The following is a 19034-nucleotide window of genomic DNA, read 5'->3' as shown; positions in this document are numbered from 1 at the left end:
GCCGAACCTGCCAAAGTTGATAGGTTCAGATGATGGTCTAATGTGTATGAAGGTTGGGGGCTTAAGGATCCCACATGTCCGATTTTTGTTCTCTAGATATAAGCTGCTGCCAGATATGTCTGACTGGCTCTCTGAGAACATAGAAGGTCTTGGCTGAGCAGATGTTCTTGTGTATGGGAGGTTCGGACAAGGTGGCTGCTGGACAAACGATCGTTTGACCAACAGTTATCTACAGCTGGCAATGGCTTATCTCCTTTGAGTACAAAAGGATCTAGATTGTTGGAATCCAGCTGGCCTGATCTTTCCTGACATCTACCGTCAGTCAGTGCACCTCACATGCCGTAGATGCTCAGCCAGTCTAGCTACAAATTGGTGGGTTTTCTCGACACTGATCTGGTATGTAGGACCAGCTTCTTTGACTTCACCCAATATTTGTAAAGACTGAATACTTTTGTCCCCCCTCAGAGTAAACCTGGTCTTTCATGGAGATTCTATCAATACTTCTGTGTATTCCTAGTGAAGGTATGGATGGATAGGACAAGTATGGCCAGGTTGTGTATGTCGGACATCAACTCCAATTAGCACTGATCAATGGCTAATGTTTTTAAATAAGAATTAATAATCCCCATAGTGCAAAAAAGATTTGATCTACACCATGGCTATAGACCATATAAATGCGATTTCATTTACATATTAAATATTGTAGAAACTGTGACACATTTCACTTCTGAACACTGATAAACCATCCCTTGCATGTGCCAAAGACCAGGCTTTGCGTCAGTGCATTGCCTTCAAGTAATACTGATTTTTCTGATGTTTGAAGGCACAACCCAACTTTTTTTGACACATGCATGTATCAACCGCCCACAGTCACATCAAGTGCCTATGACCGTTCCGAAACTTCTTTAGAAGTTCTACCTTTTCGTCTGCCCTAAAAGGAGATCACAATGCAGTCATGATGTCTTCTGTTTAGTGTCTGTTGAACAAGGTTAAGAACAGTCTACAGAAGACTTGCAAATTTCCACCCATATCAGTCATTACATGAGCGTAGTCCTTCTAGCGTCCCTCCCATAAGCCTTTTGTTACAAGCAAAGAAGAGTGTGGCACTTTGGTTGGTGTGGATTCGGTGGTACAACGTAGGTTTCCAGTCTTCAGGATACACTGAACCGGCCATAAAAGGATGCAGAACAGTATGATCACCATGAAAGCAATGAGTAAGAGTCTTTTCCAGTCGCTGCACCCACAAAAGAATCTATGGAGCCCATTCCGTGGTACTGGGGTTGGTGGTTCCTCTTTTTTAGTCAACCCAATGTCAACACAAATGCACGTGTTCGTTTGATTAGAATCGGACTGTGGCTCCTGCTTATAGCAAAGCTTGGTCCCCTCGATCCAAACTGGCTCTTCATGTTGTAAATGTGGAGGTAGGTTAGACAACAGATCTTTACTTGTTTGTAAGCCCGGGACACCCTGCTGTGGGATTTGGGTAGGCTGTCGACAGAAGGGGCACATGACCTTGTCGTTTTGGCTGTCTGTTGGTAGTGCAGCCACCAATCTTGCCACACACTCCAGGCAGAAGGTGTGTGAACACTGCAGAACCTTGGGAGTCTTGAATATGTTGTCATAGCTGGTGAAACAGATGGAGCACTCGGGTCTACTCTCCACGTTTTCCTCTTGCTCCATCTGTGTATGCCAGACTTCCGGAACTGTATCCATGGCTGGACCTGTTTTAAGACAAAGAGAACCATGTAAAAGATGTTCATTGGTGGCACAATTACCTAATCCTAATGGCCACAATTTATGAAGTACGGCACTTTAGGGGGATGTTTCATTGGCTGTCCACCAATGCCAAACGTATACCAATTGGGGGCTGTCGTATATTTTGATTATGCCAATTTTGTGCTGTAAATTATTAATTTTCCTCCAAGCTATTCCACTTTTCAGAAAGCTGGTGTAGGTGGCAAAGACTTGTGGAAAAATGTTTACATTTTTGCACAATTTTTGAATTACACAATTTTTCAGAGTTTTACCCCAATTTTATTTTAATATAAATCTGCTAACATTTCACCGTAGGATAGGTTTGTTATTACTAGTGATGAGCGAACGTGATCGGGTAAGGTTTTATCCGAGCATGCTTGGGTGCTAAGAGTGTTTTCAGCGTGCTCGAAAAATATGTTCAAGTCCCCGCGGCTGCATGACCGATGCGACACATGCATGGATTGTGTGTTTCTAACATATTATTCGAGCACACCAAAGTTATAACACCTTTTCCGAGCACATTCGCTCATCACTAGTTATTACGGCTCAGACTTGAATGGGGAAGAGTCGCAAGGCTGGCACGATCTTGGTGGAAACCAAACACCCTTGTTGCCTAAATTCCCATCAGCCCCTAAATTAAATCTTACCATTCTTTCACCTATTCAACATCTCAATGAAAAATGTTGAGTTGGCTATGCACATTAAAGTCGTCCACACAAAACTATTAACTTTTGTTTATGGGGTGCTCCTCGACTCGTCACCACCTCACAACAGATGGCTGGAGCCACAGAAGGATTACACTTGTTGACTTTCCTTTCACCCAGGGGAGATATGTTGCTTCAGAGTTGTTTTTCCAACTGCTTCCTCTCCTCTCCCATTGAGAACACATCACGGAAACTGAGCGTGCATCTGTATAGGGGTTCGGAAGGAGCAAACTTCCACCCGACATCTATCGAATGTCTATGACCAGCCTCCAATATACAGCATACAGTCTACATGAACCTACCTGTTCCTGCCTCTTCTATCAATGTACAATGATTCAACCACTCCTTACCCTCTATAAAGAATCGTTGCTCAAGCTGTAAATGGGGAAGGGGGGGGGGGGAGATTTTTGGAAAATGTATAACCTAATGTCGTATTATGACACTCCCCGAAGTCCTAATATAGAAACCGTAAAATGCAATGTCATGATGGCCAACGCAACGACATCCAGGTATTTTCCCAGCAACTGATTTCCTTGAATTAGTAATCACCTCCTTATATTACAACAGATACCATGGCTGCTTGGGGAAGGGCAATATAAGATTGTGATTTGCATGGGGATTTTTTATTTTTTATTTTTTTTTGTGGTTTTAAAACTTTCACCATTTTCCCAAATGGGCGTCCTATTTATACATTTATGGTGCAGTATATATTATATTGTTACAGCTTAGCTTGTGTCCTCCTCTTACATCCGCCGTCATTAAATTGTGCTGTTTATACGAGCTGTATAATACCGCGCATCTCATCACGGGACATCCAACGTGCTCGGAGTAAGCTGGTTTTATAGTCTTTGTCACTTTTAATCTGTTTTTATTTTAGCTGGTGCCTGGAGGTCAGATGCGTATTACCGTGATGGAAGGTGTGGAACGCAATGCTTGCTTCTAGCGCTGCATCCCCGGAGGGCTACAGCCGGCTGGGAAGGGGCGCACTATGAATTGCCCCATTACCGAATTACCTCTTCTATATTGTGTATTGCTTCAGATGGGAATAAAGATACCAGGACCCCTAATATTCTATACACCAGTTGTAGGGGGACTTGAGACCCCCGCTCTTGTAATTAGTGGGGTTCTCAATTTGCGAAAAGGAAATTAAAACTTTTAGTGGTACCCATATTGCCATATTTCACAATGCAAGTGGAATACATTATTAAATAGATCTTCGTCCTGATGAGATTGGTGTACTTATTTTCTGACAAATTTTCAAATTCTATAATACTGAGCATTTTAGGAGTTTAGCTAAAGCGTGAGAGCTTATGTGGCCCAGCGTATTCAGTCTCCAATTACCTGGTCTGACTGGCAGTTGCAGCTTGTACTGAGCAGTGTGAGAGCTCAGCAGGGAGGAGGGTCACTGAACTGTCAAATAAGCTAGGTGGGTGTAGATGCAGCAGGAGGAGGACATTGAGGAGCTGTAATAGGCAAGGTGGGTGTAGATGCAGCAGCAGCAGCAGGAGGAGGACATTAAGGAGCGGTCATAGGCAAGGTGGGTGTAGATGCAGCAGCAGCAGGGAGGAGGACATTAAGGAGCTGTCATAGGCAAGGTGGGTGTAGATGCAGCAGGAGGAGGACATTAAGGAGCTGTCATAGGCGAGGTGGGTGTAGATGCAGCAGGAGGAGGACATTAAGGAGCTGTCATAGGCGAGGTGGGTGTAGATGCAGCAGCAGGAGGACATTGAGGAGCTGTCATAGTGTAGGTGAGTGTAGATTCAGCAACAAGGAGGAGGACATTGAGGAACTGGCAGGCTAGGTGGGTGTAGATCCTGAAGAAGTAGGGAGGATGACATTGAACAAAAATTAATATTGCAGGAGCGTGCACGTCGTTAGCCTGACATTGCTCAAGTATGTAGGCACATTGCACGGCCATTTAACCCTGACATAACTTAATCATGAATGTGTAATGAGTCTTCAGCGGGATGACATCTTTGGCTTATTAATGCGGTGAGTTTCTTACATAAGCATTAATTGGATTCCTGGATAAAGACATGTGGAAGCGTGTGCTTGTGTGTCAGCGCACTCATGTGATCGCCCATTATTGTGTCTCAGCATCTCTCAACACAACCTCATCACGATCAGCAGGGGGAGAGGAGCATGCTGCAGGTCCAGACTGTGACCTCAGCATCTGATGACAAAGGGGCATTCATGTCCCCAAATATAGACTACGATCGATGAACGGCGTCCTGAGGGTCACACGGTGATGGCCACAACAACCTCTAACTCTTCTGGGCCTCTCCTGTCTGGATATATTGGTAGGGAATGGAAATTGTCTTGGGAGAGAAGATGGAACCACTATAGCTGTTGACGAGGTTGTGATTGCCCCCAGGCCCTGGAGTCTAAGGGGGTCATAGGGATCCCTTGCATTATGAGATCATTGCTATAAGTTACACAGTCATAAATACCACCTATATCTGATCATGGTCCCCCAGCAATATTTTGGTTTGGGTTAAGACCAATACATTTCTTTGCATATGGTATTTGCACCTGTCTGTATATCTCCTATATCACTCGCTCTCATCTATCTTTTTTTCTATCAAAATTCATTTGTCGTGTTCTATATCTCCTGCTCTGTCTCTCGCTCTGTCTCTCGCTCTGTCTCTCGCTCTGTCTCTCGCTCTGTCTCTCGCTCTGTCTCTCGCTCTGTCTCTCGCTCTGTCTCTCTCGTCCATCCAGTGTTGGTCTTGCCAGCAGAGGGTGTTTGTCGTATATTCTCGTCTTCAGAATTTATTTTTTTTTTTTATGTAAAACGTTCCCAAGTGCTACTTGGTAGTTTATCTGGTAATAAATAAACTTTATGGATAAGGATCCAAACTGACAATTTTTATCCCCTCACTCTGGGACACTGAGGCCATGTTCACATGCTCAGTATTTGGTCAGTATTTCACATCTGTATTTTCCACCCACTCCTGGTTTTGGCTTACAAATGCTGAAGCGGTGATGTGTTTCTATTATGTTTCCTCTGATTGTTCCTCTCCTGATTTTTGGCTTGCATATATGGATTTAAAATGCTGACCAAATACTGAACATGTGAACGAGGCCTAACATGACGGTCATTTGGTAGGTACGTGTAACGAAGTGCCCTGTAAAATAGTCAGAATGTGTAAGATCTACAGACATATTAATGGTCTTCGTTAACCCTTTGTGCACAATAAATTGCTGGTGAGATCTCCGGAAATGGGTACATGGGTACCAGGCATGCGCTGGTTGTAATATGAATTTTCTAATGAATGATTATATTATCAGGACTGGATGAGAACGGTGATTACAATATGTGAGTTCTGTAAACTGGGAGATCAAATGGAAAATAAAAAATAGTCTATTTCGGCACCATCCATACGTGCCCTGTGTGCTGGCCAGAATAGGGTGCCATCGACCACACTGCCTTGCCCAGGGCTAGGGATGCAGACTACAACCGGTCTGGTCAGTGTTATTGACTTTGACCGAGCTGATGTTAATTGAAAGCCCTTTAAAAATTAGTAACCGTTAAATTGGATGTTTTGGCTTTCTCGATATGTTCGTAAACCGGCTGAATGCAACCCGGTCGGTAATAGAAACTGGTAGACTTCTCGTCGAAACTGGTTCTGAAATGTTCATTCCACAGTCACAAAAGCTGATGGTAGCTGATAATATGTGTGCGTTTGACGTTTATTTTAATGGAGTCTATGTTTAAAGTACAGGTTGATTGTAGAGTTAGCCCTATAAGGGGAGACACGCCTATGCCTCAGGATAATATGGGCCCCTGAGCTTAAAAAGGATGCAAAAGCCAATCAATGACCTATTCTGACGTAACAAAGAAAAAGATGTGTAGAAGGAAACCTTCGCTTTAAGATGAAGATATGACGCTGGCTGCCAAGTGCCACAAACCCTGATAATCCTATATAAAAGACTGGTTGCTATGCAGTGGAGCCATAGCGACCATTTACTACCAGAGTAAGGCCAGACTTAGATGTCTGTGAGACCCTGTCGGAGTACGGCCGGCAGCTTATGAGGCTGCTCGGTTGGGTACAGGGGTACAGGGGATGTCTGGCCGGTCTGAACATCACGATCCGTACTCGGACTGTGTTTCACCAAATTCAGACATCCGTGACACGCTGAGATCCCTCATCTCATCGTGCTTTATTAACCTAAAAATAACTAAAAGGTTAACAAGTACGGGCTGATTATTATTAAAAGTTAAGTGTAAAAAAAAGAAGAATTTGTCATATTGGTTGCCAAGTGACACAAGGCCAGAAGACCCTTTTTTGTAAAAGACTGGTAACTAGGCAGTATAGCCCTAGCAACCGGTCCTTCTGAAAGGAACTGTTCAGCTCAAAGCTAAAGAGGCCGGATTCAGACATCCGTGAAACTGTCAGAATACGGCCAGTGGTGTCCGAAAAGGCCGGCACCTTATAAGTCTGTTAGGTTTCAGTCAGGAGACTTCTGACTGGTCGGAACATCACAATTCGTACTCGTATGTCCCGGATGTGTGAATTCGGCCAAACACTGAGATCCCTCATCTCATCCTGGGGCTACGGAAGAAGCACTCCCCTTTATGGTGTTTTTTGTTTTTTCATTAAATGTGTGCGTATATGTGCATATAATGTAGTGTAATAATATACTCATACTGCCGCCTTCTCCAGTATCCAGTGCTGTTCGTCTCCTTTTTCCAGTGACGTCACCCCTCTTCAGATTCTCCGGGTCACGCTGTGCCCTGCATGACCGAACATCCCTTTTCTTTTTTTTTTCTTTTTTTTTTTATATACAATGTAAGCCTATTGAGCATCTGATTGATCAGGCTTCGTAGACTTACATTGTAAGGGCACGTTCACACATTCAGTATTTGGTCAGTATTTTACCTCAGTATTTGTAAGCCAAAACTAGAAGTGGAACAAACAGAGGAAAAGTATAACAGAAACATATGCACCACTTCTGGATTTATCACCCACTGCTGGTTTTACCTACGAATACTGATGTGAAATACTGACCAAATACTGAAGGTGGGAACAAGGCATAAACGAGACTTCACTCACATTCATAGCGCATAGAATGACCCGGAAAGTCTGAAGTTCGGTGCCGTTACCGAGAAGAGAAGACCGGCACTGGATCCTGGACAAGGCAGCGGCAGATGAGTATAATAAATAATAATAAAAGCGCTAACATATTCCGCAGTGCTTTACAGGTTGCACACATTGTCATCGCTGTCTCCATTGAGGCTCACAATCTTAATTCCCTATCAGTATGTCTTTGGAGTATATTAATATACACGCGATATATATAATGGGAATGGTCCTTTAGATTTTTTTAAAAATTAGATGGGACTGTATAATATATTACTAGAAATATTTTACAAACCAATTTAAAAAAAATTGCAAATTAAAATGAACACGAAGGACTGCTCTGGAGTTGAACCGGAGCCCTCCCGAACTATTAAGTTAATTGCACTTTTGAGTATATATAAACAATCCAGATCAGTCCGGACCTGACCATCCCGTCTCCATCGCTCCTGCTCGAACATGCACTGATTATAGACACTGTATAGCAGGTATTACGTGATTATACTCCTGCTGTGAAGACTTTGAGTCCTGCGTAATCCGTGTCAACCACTCAACGCAGGCCACATCCACCAAGTCACACCTTTACAAGATGGCGGATTACCATTGAAGGATCAATAGAAAGTCTATAAGCCAGAACACCACTCAGCAAAGCAACTTTTTTTTTTTTAAAGAAATCAGTGGAGGTCATAGTCTCTCGTCCACCACTGATCCACAGGATGTATTATAGTGGTAGAACATATTAAAGTGTACCTAGTAGTACTGATCAACTATACACATCTCAATTGGTCCCTTCTTTATAGCCCAGTTCTTACAGATTGAGCCACAGTGTATAGGGACAGAAGGATCATTAATACAATCATGATACACTACATATTATAGGCGACACATCCTTTTCGCATGGTGATATGCTACCGATAACTGATATTCATGTAGACCTAAATGATCCAATCATCGGATGAATGAACATGATCGACAACATCTCTTGAATGGGAAGATGATCAGGAACCAGCGTTTCGAATTGTGTAAAAATTAACCTTTTGTCCTCATTGTTTGATAATTATAGGAATACTGGAATAATTACTCTAGTCCTAGGCAATGTCTATCGCTAGATGCATAACATTACTATCAGTAATGAAGTCTCCATGTGGTTCATACCATATATATGGTCAGAAGAGAAATAAATAAGAAAGGTGAACCGCTCATCTTACCTCGGCTCACAGCCCCCCGAGGAAGCCCAATGCGAAACGCGCGTCGGGGCTGCTGGAGACACACACTGGCATATATTCATGGGTAAGATGAGCGGTTCACCTTTCTCATTTCCCTTCTGACCATATATATGGTATGAACCACATGGAGACTTCATTACTGATAGGGATCCAGCTGCATATATTCTGGCACCTTACCTTGCACTAAGCACCTTTTTGATGTATGCTATACTATATGTATTACTAGGTGATCCGTCCGTTAAGCCCATATTGTGATTACAGTAGTCTGTGTCCTCTGTACATGTACCATTTCTGGACCTTGTGTTGTTACTCTGTATTTATTTCCTTTATTTTTTTGTGATGGTTAATAAAATTTATTGTTACATTTTTTATACTTTTGTATGGGACTATTTACTCCATGGTTTGTTGTAGGATATGAGGTCCTTGTCTGTATGCTACTTTTTTTTTTTTTTTTTTTATTCAGATGAGATTTACATTATATATTACCTATATTACTATGTTGTACATGAAAGATCTGTCCGAGGCTCATTAAGTGAATTTGGGCCGATCAATAAAAAACCGCCCAACTTTTAAAAGCTTTCCATCTAACCATACGAAGCGCATTCCTAGAGAACCCAAACAAGGCAGGATTTATTACAGTCCCATGTGTATCTATATACACTGTACCACACCTCAGATAAAACTTCACACACACCCCAGAAATAAAACACACATCACATGGACTGTGCCAAATAGGATCGGCGAAACATTCCCGCTGGCCAAGAGGCGAGTACAAAGCACGCTCCGTAAATATCAGCTAGCAGAATACACAAACTCTGATGAGTAACTTCTTCTCTAGTGCAACAATGACTAAGAAACACACAGATCTGTCATCTCCGAAAATCTGCACTAACTGTTGTCCTGCCATTCCTTGTGTATGATGTACACATATTATGACATGACAATAATGCCGGCATTGAGGAAGAATGTGGATTCCAGCAAATAATACTCGTACATCATTGCTGATCTAGGGGACCGCAGGGCCTTTCATTCCAAACAGATGCCCTTTAAATGGTGATTGCACAACCGTTCTTTTTAAATGTCACTGCAGTTTTTCGCGTCAAAGCCACAAGTGGATTTAAATGTATGGGAAATCGACTGGATCCAATGGTGGATCCTTATCTGGATGCAAAAAAAAGGCAGCAGTGTTTAAAAAAAAAAACAACAACACAAAAGTGAGGCAGTATGATACACCCTGAAGAATAGTAAGGCGCAGCATAAACGTATATTCCTTAATCAGCTGGCAGCAGCCCATTGTCAACAGCAATTGTAGAAGGGTCTGATTCACACAGGACCGCTTTCCTCCAGAATCCGACCCGCGCTTTGGATTTGAAATCTGCAACGTCAATTTATTCTGTTGATTATCACTATAGATTTCATTCTTTGCAAGGCAGGTTTGTGGCAGCTCTAGTATGAAATCAACACCAGATGCCTGGGCGAAACGTCAAAGAAGTAAAGCTATTAAAAACCTATATATATATATATATATATAAATAATGTCCCGCTATCGATTATTGTGGAAGAGTTTGAGAATATTAGCTTCAAACATTTCAGAAAATACGATCAAGTGGTGAAACGTGAAAATTAGTGTTTAAAAAAGGCGTAAGTATGTAAGAAATAAAGTATAAAAAGTCATAAAAGTAGTGTTTATGTATGTATAATGTGTGTGTATGTATGCATATGAATGTCTGTGTGTGTATATAATATATATAATGTGTAAGTATTTAATTGTGTGCATATGTGTGTAAATATATGTGTATATATATATATATATATATATATATAAAAAAAATTAGTGTGTATATATGTATAAATATATATTATAATGTGTGTATGTATATATTTTATATATGTGTGTATATTCTTGAATATTTCTATATATAATTTAATATATTAAAAATATAAGTTGACATAAAATACCGTAAAGGTTGAATGCGATATTAGGTTTACGACATAGATGTGTGTACTATATGCATATATTATTAAGTACCTGTGCTTCGTTTCCTACATTTTTCTTTAATCACCAAGTTTGGTGATTACTATTTGTCTTATTTTCTGTACGTCTATAGATTGTGATATAGAAATTAAAAACAAAGAATGTCCAAAGAAGCGTCCAACTGGTTACAGTCCAGATATATAAAAGAAGCGGAGGCTGAACTTCTGCATCCAAGTGTCTTAGCTGAAGATCATGTAGAACCTTCGATTCCACGTATCCAGTAATACTTTACAATATGAAGGTTTGCGCCCTATGATGGTCTCAGCCCGGCTACTTTTCTAAAACTTTCTTTTAAACTTACCAGAAGTTCCCCCCAGGTGCTGCAGTTGGGTAGTTTGTATTCCCACAGCTGGATAGCTGTTCGGCCAGGCTGCAGGCGCTCTGCTGCTCTGCTGTGGTTTCTCACTTTCCAATCCCTGCCAGTTCTTCTGTCATTCAGCAGTGTGCAGGTTGGACTGCACTAGACTGGTAACTCCTCCAATGTCAGGTGCTTATGTAGCTTCACAGGGCCAGGTGAGTCAGGGAGGGTGTTCCTCTCATACCTGTGCTTTCTAAGAAGCTGGACTTGCTTATTGGACGAGAGCTTGTTTGTGTTCTTCTGTATGTTAATGAGTGTCCATTTAGTTCTTAAGGTGCAGCCCGAAAACAAAGGCGATGTTTGTTCTCCTTGTCAGATGTGTAAGCTGTAGCAATACATGGATACAGCTTTCATATCTATTTTCTTTTTTGGCTGGAGGCTAGGTCATCAGCAGGCAGATGGTGGGACCCATAACGGCTACACCAAATATTTCAAAACGTTTCAGGAAAAGAAAGAAAACCAATTCCTGGGCCAAAAGGGACTGAGCTTGTTTGCCCCCTCTCCATGTTCTTTTGGAAGAGAGTCGCACCATGGTCTCAAAGTCCTTTCTTCGCTCTCTAAATTTGTAATACTTATTGTGTTGTTGGAGAGTGGTGGTCATCAGAAGGTTTACATGATCTCTGGGCGATGGGTATGATGCCAAACTAATATGAGGCCATCTCCAGGGCATTTTAGGAGTGTTACACAATGGCAGGCGTGCAGTTGTCTAGTATTTGAGGCATTGATTGCAAAGTCTGTAACCATGGGTGTATAGTGGGTTAAAGAGTTGCAGTTGAAGGCCCCAAAAGCTCTCTTGGACCCATACAAGAAACCAATACCATTAAAGACCCATGATAGTTAGGGGCCTTATTGAAGGTTTAGCTTTCAGGGCTGTGAATTTCAAGTTGTGCCACTGTTGAAAAAAGCCCTCACTTACCATCACTTATAACGCTGGAGTCTTCCAATGTCGGCGAGGCCTTTGTGCTCCTTTAGGTTGGAGGTACAGGGATCAGATATTTGCCAAGGTGGACCTCATGTACAAGTTACAAAGCAACCAGATCATATTTGTGAAAGCAACACCGCACAGTGGTCCTCTTTGAGTGATGGCCTTCCCGGAGGAGTGGAAATGTGATGCTCAAAATGGGCTGTTGACATTTTTTTCATAGCCACCATCCACTTCTACAGATCACTGTTCTGCACAACCCTTTTCCTATCCTCCGGATGTGTGATCAGACACCAGATTACCACCGTTCAAGAAACTGCCCAGTAGCGCTGCATTTTGAGAAACGTTTTGTATCTTTTACAGGACTTTGAGTTGTTGTGAAAAGTTGGCAAGTCCACAACAATGGTAGACATATTTTCCAGAATGCTGCATTTCATCTATGTGCTGGATCTGATTTACAGGCATTCTTTGTGGGAATTTTTAGCATTGGTGTAGCAACTGTTTTTGTTGTATGAGAAAAACTATAAACCATAGTCATGAGCAGCTCCATAGACTAAAATGGATATGTGTTCAATCCATGAAAAATGGATATCTGAACAAGCCTGATATCTTTATGTTCAGATCAACTGCTTGACACACCGGTCTCTCTCACTGTTGGGAAGCGCCATTCTACTCATTACGGTTACTGCGCTGCTCCTCCCAGTGTTAGTACATTTCTCTGTGCAGCCTCTTGCAACATTCTAGAACTGCTACAGTCTCTTCCTTGCTGATGAGTTTCCACCTGGCTATAGGGATGAGTGGCAAGCTTCCTGTCAAGGTGTAACTTTGATTAGTCTCCTATATTATAGACCCGTCTTGTCTACTTGTCTATTCTGATCTCTCCATCCATCTGAATATGCTTCTGTCTCATGCCTCAGTACCTCACATTCCTGCTCTGACCCTTGAGTCAGCTGCTGAAGTCTTGGGGACTGCCCTGGAGTGACACCTGGTGCCTACCTGCAGCCAAGCCTATCCTCACCACTAGAGGCCCTAGTGAAAACTAGATAGTCACTTAGCCATGTCCCTTCAGGGTAAGCCTGGCCCATGTCACCATTCTGCCCCCTGTGTCTCCATTCTGCCCCGTGTCTGCATTCTGCCCCAGTGTCTGCATTCTGCCCCAGTGTCTCCATTCTGCTCCAGTGTCTGCATTCTGCCCCAGTGTCTGCATTCTGCCCGTGTCTCCATTCTGCCCCAGTGTCTCCATTCTGCCCATGTCTCCATTCTGCCCCCTGTGTCTCCATTCTGCCCTGTGTCTGCATTCTGCCCCAGTGTCTGCATTCTGCCCCAGTGTCTGCATTATGCCCCAGTGTCTCCATTCTGCCCATGTCTCCATTCTGCCCCAGTGTCTCCATTCTGCCCCAGTGTCTGCATTCTGCCCCAGTGTCTCCATTCTGCCCCAGTGTCTCCATTCTGCCCCAGTGTCTCCATTCTGCCCCAGTGTCTCCATTCTGCCAGTGTCTCCATTCTGCCCGTGTCTGCATTCTGCCCCAGTGCCTCCATTCTACCCCAGTGTCTGCATTCTGCCCCAGTGTCTCCATTCTGCCCGTGTCTGCATTCTGCCCCAGTGCCTCCATTCTGCCCCAGTGTCTCCATTCTACCCCAGTGTCTGCATTCTGCCCCAGTGCCTCCATTCTGCCCCAGTGCCTGCATTCTGCCCCAGTGTCTCCATTCTGCCCGTGTCTGCATTCTGCCCCAGTGCCTCCATTCTGCCCCAGTGTCTCCATTCTGCCCCAGTGTCTCCATTCTGCCCCAGTGTCTCCATTCTGCCCCAGTGTCTGCATTCTGCCCCAGTGATTCAAGTGACAAAGTAACAGCGCTCCATCCAGGTGTATAATTCAAAAGGATAAATTTATTTTGCCTTATAGTAGCACTATACTATATGGCAAAATAAATTTATCCTTTTGAATTATACACCTGGATGGAGCGCTGTTACTTTGTCACTTGAATCTCTGATGGTCCTGGAAGGTTCCCTGGACTTGGACGGGCGCCCCAGTTTGTGAGTGCTGTCAGCCTTCTGTTTTCTTCTTGCATTCTGCCCCAGTGTCTCCATTCTGCCCCAGGGTCTCCATTCTGCCTCAGTGTTTCCATTCTGCCCCAGTGTCTGCATTCTGCCCCAGTGTCTGCATTCTGCCCCAGTGTCTCCATTCTGCCCGTGTCTGCAGTGTCTCCATTCTGCCCCGTGTCTCCATTCTGCCCCAGTGTCTGCATTCTGCCCCAGTGTCTCCATTCTGCCCGTGTCTGCATTCTGCCCCAGTGTCTCCATTCTGCCCCAGTGTCTCCATTCTGCCCCAGTGTCTCCATTCTGCCCCAGTGTCTGCATTCTGCCCCAGTGTCTCCATTCTGCCCGTGTCTGCATTCTGCCCCAGTGTCTCCATTCTGCCCCAGTGTCTCCATTCTGCCCCAGTGTCTCCATTCTGCCCCAGTGTCTGCATTCTGCCCCAGTGTCTCCATTCTGCCCCAGTGTCTGCATTCTGCCCCAGTGTCTGCATTCTGCCCCAGTGTCTCCATTCTGCCCGTGTCTGCAGTGTCTCCATTCTGCCCCAGTGTCTCCATTCTGCCCCAGTGTCTGCATTCTGCCCCAGTGTCTGCATTCTGCCCCAGTGTCTCCATTCTGCCCGTGTCTGCATTCTGCCCCAGTGTCTCCATTCTGCCCCAGTGTCTCCATTCTGCCCCAGTGTCTCCATTCTGCCCCAGTGTCTGCATTCTGCCCCAGTGTCTCCATTCTGCCCCCGTGTCTGCATTCTGCCCCAGTGTCTCCATTCTGCCCCCGTGTCTCCAATCCTGCTCCCGTCCTTGTGTCTCCATCCTGAAACATTGCGGCTTTCCACTTTCAATAAAAATAATAAAAGAACCTTTCTTCTTACCTGGCCATGCTCCTGCGGCGAAGATCCCTCCCGGCATTTCAGCACACACTCACCAGCGAATGACAATGACGTCATATGCCGGCGATACTCGCTGACGTCAGCTGCCAGCCTCCGATTAGCTGGCGGCTTTAACCATTGCTTTGCAGGCCCACACGAGCCTGCAAGGCAAACTGAACCTGCCTCTCGGACGCAGGTTCAATTACCGCTAAAAGCCGCCTGCCGCTGGGGCCCGGGCCCGATGAACAGAAGAGACGGGGCCCGATGCGGGCCCCCTCTGCCCACCGGGCCCCATACGCCAGTCAGGGCAGTAATGCCCTGATGGCGGCCCTGTCTGGCTAGCACATGGAGGGCAGTGCAGCCCTCTAAAGAAATGCCTCCCCACTGACCCACTGCCAAACCGGTCATGCTGGAGGATGTTGCAGGCAGCAGAACATTCTCCACGGCATCTCCAGACTGTCACATCTGTTTCGTACTCCGTGTGAACCTGCTGTCATCTGTGAAGATCACAGTGAGCCAGTATCAAGTCTGCCAATCTTTATGTTCTCTGGCAAATCCAATCGCCCTACATGGTGTTGGGGGTTACACCAATTGCGGATGTCAGGCCCTTATACCACAATCATGGAGTCTGTTTCTGACCATTTGAGCAGACACATAGATGTTAGTGGCCTCCTGGAGGTCATTTTGCAGGGCTCTGGTACTGCTCCTCCTCCAGATCTGAGACAACCTTGGCGTTGGCTGCTTGGCATGCATGAATTGGCCAAATTATGGGCTAAGCGTCTCAGTTTTTTTTCCTATTATCCAGAAGCAGTATTGCTATTCATATTTCATATTGACATGCTTTAGCACTACAGAGTGCAACTTTTTTGTGTACTGCTCCTCCTGTTCCTCCTTGCAGAAAGGAGGAGGTAGAGGCAGCTGTTGCAGATTTGTTGTCCTCGTACAACCCCCTCCACGTCTCCTGGTGTACTGGTTTGTCTCCTGATATCTGCTCCATGATCTGGACCCTGTTCTGACAGACACAGCTACTCTTCTTGCCACAGCTCGCATTGACGTGCCATCCTGGATGAGCTGCACTACCTGAGCAACTTCCGTGGGATGTAGACCCTGCCTCATGCCACTGGTATAGTATCTATAGGGGTGAGAGGAATGACAAAATGCAAAAGTGACCAAAACAGCAGCCAAAAAGGATGAGAACAAACAAATGGTCTGTGGTCACCCCCTGCAGAACTACTCCTTTATAGGGGTTGCCTTGCTAATTGCCTATAATTTCTACTTGTTATGTTTTCTATTTGCACAACAGCAGGAGAAATTCATTCACAATCAGTGTTGCTTCATAACTGGACAGGTTGATTTCACAGAAGTGTGATTGACTTGGAGTGCCACTGTGTTGTTTAGGCGTTCCCTATATTATTTGATCAGTGTACAGTATATAAAATCAGATTAGTGTTTTATATTAATTTCTTAAAAAACTTTCTGAACTTAACTTTCCTTCCTTTTGATGGAGCTTGGTTTTGTGCGTTTTGAGCAGCAGTTTTATATCTTGATAGCTCAGACTTTTACAGACATGGTGATACATACATACTTTTTTTAATTTAATTTGGCCTATTCAATCTTTTTCAAAATGTTTTTTTTTATACTTTTTTAATTTTATATTTTAATCTCCCCCAGGTGAATTGACCTTGCGATTAAATAACTGCATATAGTAAATGCAGCTAAGCCAGGAATCACCAAGGTGGGGAGGACAGTGACCTTCACCAGACTCCCGACTGACATGGGGAACCATTGTGAACCTGCAGTTGAGTCTTAAATCCCATGGGTTTTTTTTTCACAAGGACTCCTTTACATCTGCACCCTCATATATGATTATTTGTAGTTAATGGAAGTCTGTTCTGTTCACTTTTTGGTTACTGAAAAAATGCAGTTGAACAGGACTCTCCATGTTGGAGCCCATTTTTGGGTTGACCATGTTTTCAGAGGAGCGTCTCGATATCAAAACATAATGGTCCATTCATCTCAATGCATTAAAGCTGGGTGTTGGCAAACCGGACTTTTCTGACAATCGCATGCTACCACGATGGGGGTTGTGTATAGTTGACGACTTGCCTGATGTATGATGAATCATTGGTGGGTCATTATAAAGTGGAGGAAGACGGAAGAATTTTAATGTACTCTGACAAGTGTCTTATGAATCATTTTCTTAGTGAAGCCTTTTCCGGCTTGTTGGCAATGGATCAATACTCGTGTAGTTGCCATATACCGGTGTTGGGTATCACTAAAGGGCAAGTTAATGATTTATCAGGTTGTGATATGAATTGAATAATAAGAATTGATGTTTAAATAATGCTTTAGGATTATCGCCATGACAATATTTTATGAGTCATGCTATGACTTGAAGACACTTCTTTTCTGACCCCGACCTTCCTTGTTAATAGTGATTAATTGCTGGATAACACCTACAGATGTCCGTGTTTGCCTCGCTTGCTTCATCGCCGGATGTGCAATCACTGACTTGTTTGGACTGTGCTGGTGGTCATTAGGGATGCCCTCCTTGGGGGTAATGAGGGTGACTTATGTGTGGTCATGGCCCATAGATGTGCCACCCACTGCCATCATTAGCACTAAATGTACAACTTACAGGAAACTGAGAAGTTTATTCCCTCTACATTTACAAGCATGAGTGCCATACACTGGGGCCAATTTTAATTTTGTGCTTTCAATTTTTTTCTTCTCTTTTTCCCAGAGTCGTGCATGTTTGTAATATTGCAGGAGTCCACTGCATAATAACTTCTACATGCTTGTGATCCAGCTATATAATTTACATGTTAAGTACCGTAGTTATTTGCCAATAATGCACCTACACATTACTGTACATACTTGGCTCCAGCGGTTGTGCTTTGTGGAATGATTATCCTATATTACTTAATGTACTGATCTTATCTACAGTATGTTGGCTGAGTAACTCATTAATAACCTGTAAAGCACACACTTTGGTTTGGTTTGGTGTTTTGATGGACAGGCACATCACTTGACTTAATGACTTGAGTAGCAAGAGTGCCAAGTGCTAAGTTATAGCATGTTTCAAAACCTAAGGTTCAAGGTGTTTCAAGACAAGTTTTCTCAGTTTGGACAGACCCAACGCAAGGTAATCAACGTAGCGGTCCTTATACGCTGGATTGGCCTATTAGAAGACCTACCATTTGGCCCTGGCCCCTTCTACTAGAATATCTTCTTCTACTGATCAAAGGACTACCAATGAAATGATCAAAAGGAATAAAATATCCAGCAGCGAATGATCCATATCAATTTCTGATGATAGTAACTAATTGAAGTAGCCATTAAAGAGGAGAGGACCAATACTCCACAGGCCGCAATCAACGCTATGTGAAGGAGATGAGTTGCACAGCGTGAGTCAAACGGTAGTCGCACCAGGTACGGACTGGATATCTGAACCTAAAACCGTAAAACTGCACATTGTAGAATGGTCTTTGATTGTGGACAGCCTAAGGACCAACGGTGCAATAACCATGTGCCTACTCAGCATCTGGATATTCCACACCTGAAAGGAGGATGGGTTATCTTGGCAAAGGAGAAGATCTCACTAACAAAGATTTAGATGAATTTGTGAGCAACATTTGAGAAAAAATGGTTTTTTGTGTCCTTTTGAGTCTTAGATCTTTGCGTTCAGCTTATGAAAAACGAGTGTTGAGTTTGTACTTTTGTTCAGTGTAGCAAGAAGTTTAGTTCCTGAAATATGAAGAAAGGAGCTTAGTTTGCACGTGCGCTTGTATTATGCAGACAACCCAATGATTTCCATAGGAAATTTGTAATCATTGATTTAATCAGTGGTGGATATTGAACCCTTGCTGCACGCTCCCCCACAAATTACAGCTGATCACACCAAATTTGTTAATCATAATAAACCTGGCGCAACTTTTGGGCTTTCTGTGCACCAGAAAATAAAGCTTGGCGTAAAGTTTATAGTGCTGTAGATGAATACATCCCTGTCTAACTATGCCACCCACTTTTTAACAAGGAAAACAATTGTTTTAT

General features: G+C 43.6%; 1 protein-coding gene across 1 annotated transcript; it reads right to left on the bottom strand.

The window, feature by feature from the left end:
• Positions 1-914: 914 nt before the first annotated feature.
• On the bottom strand, positions 915-14208 carry RNF223 (ring finger protein 223). Its single transcript, XM_069743020.1, has 3 exons — positions 14054-14208; positions 11103-11233; positions 915-1721 (listed from the first exon to the last, which is right to left on the bottom strand). Exons 1-3 carry the CDS (start codon positions 14206-14208, stop codon positions 1057-1059), a joined length of 951 nt encoding a protein of 316 aa, XP_069599121.1. The 3' UTR covers positions 915-1056.
• Positions 14209-19034: the final 4826 nt, after the last annotated feature.

Source organism: Ranitomeya imitator, chromosome 10 (genome assembly GCF_032444005.1).
Source record: "Ranitomeya imitator isolate aRanImi1 chromosome 10, aRanImi1.pri, whole genome shotgun sequence".
NCBI lineage: Eukaryota > Metazoa > Chordata > Amphibia > Anura > Dendrobatidae > Ranitomeya > Ranitomeya imitator.
Note: the sequence above shows the minus strand (reverse complement) of the source record. Positions and strands in the feature narration are given on the sequence as shown.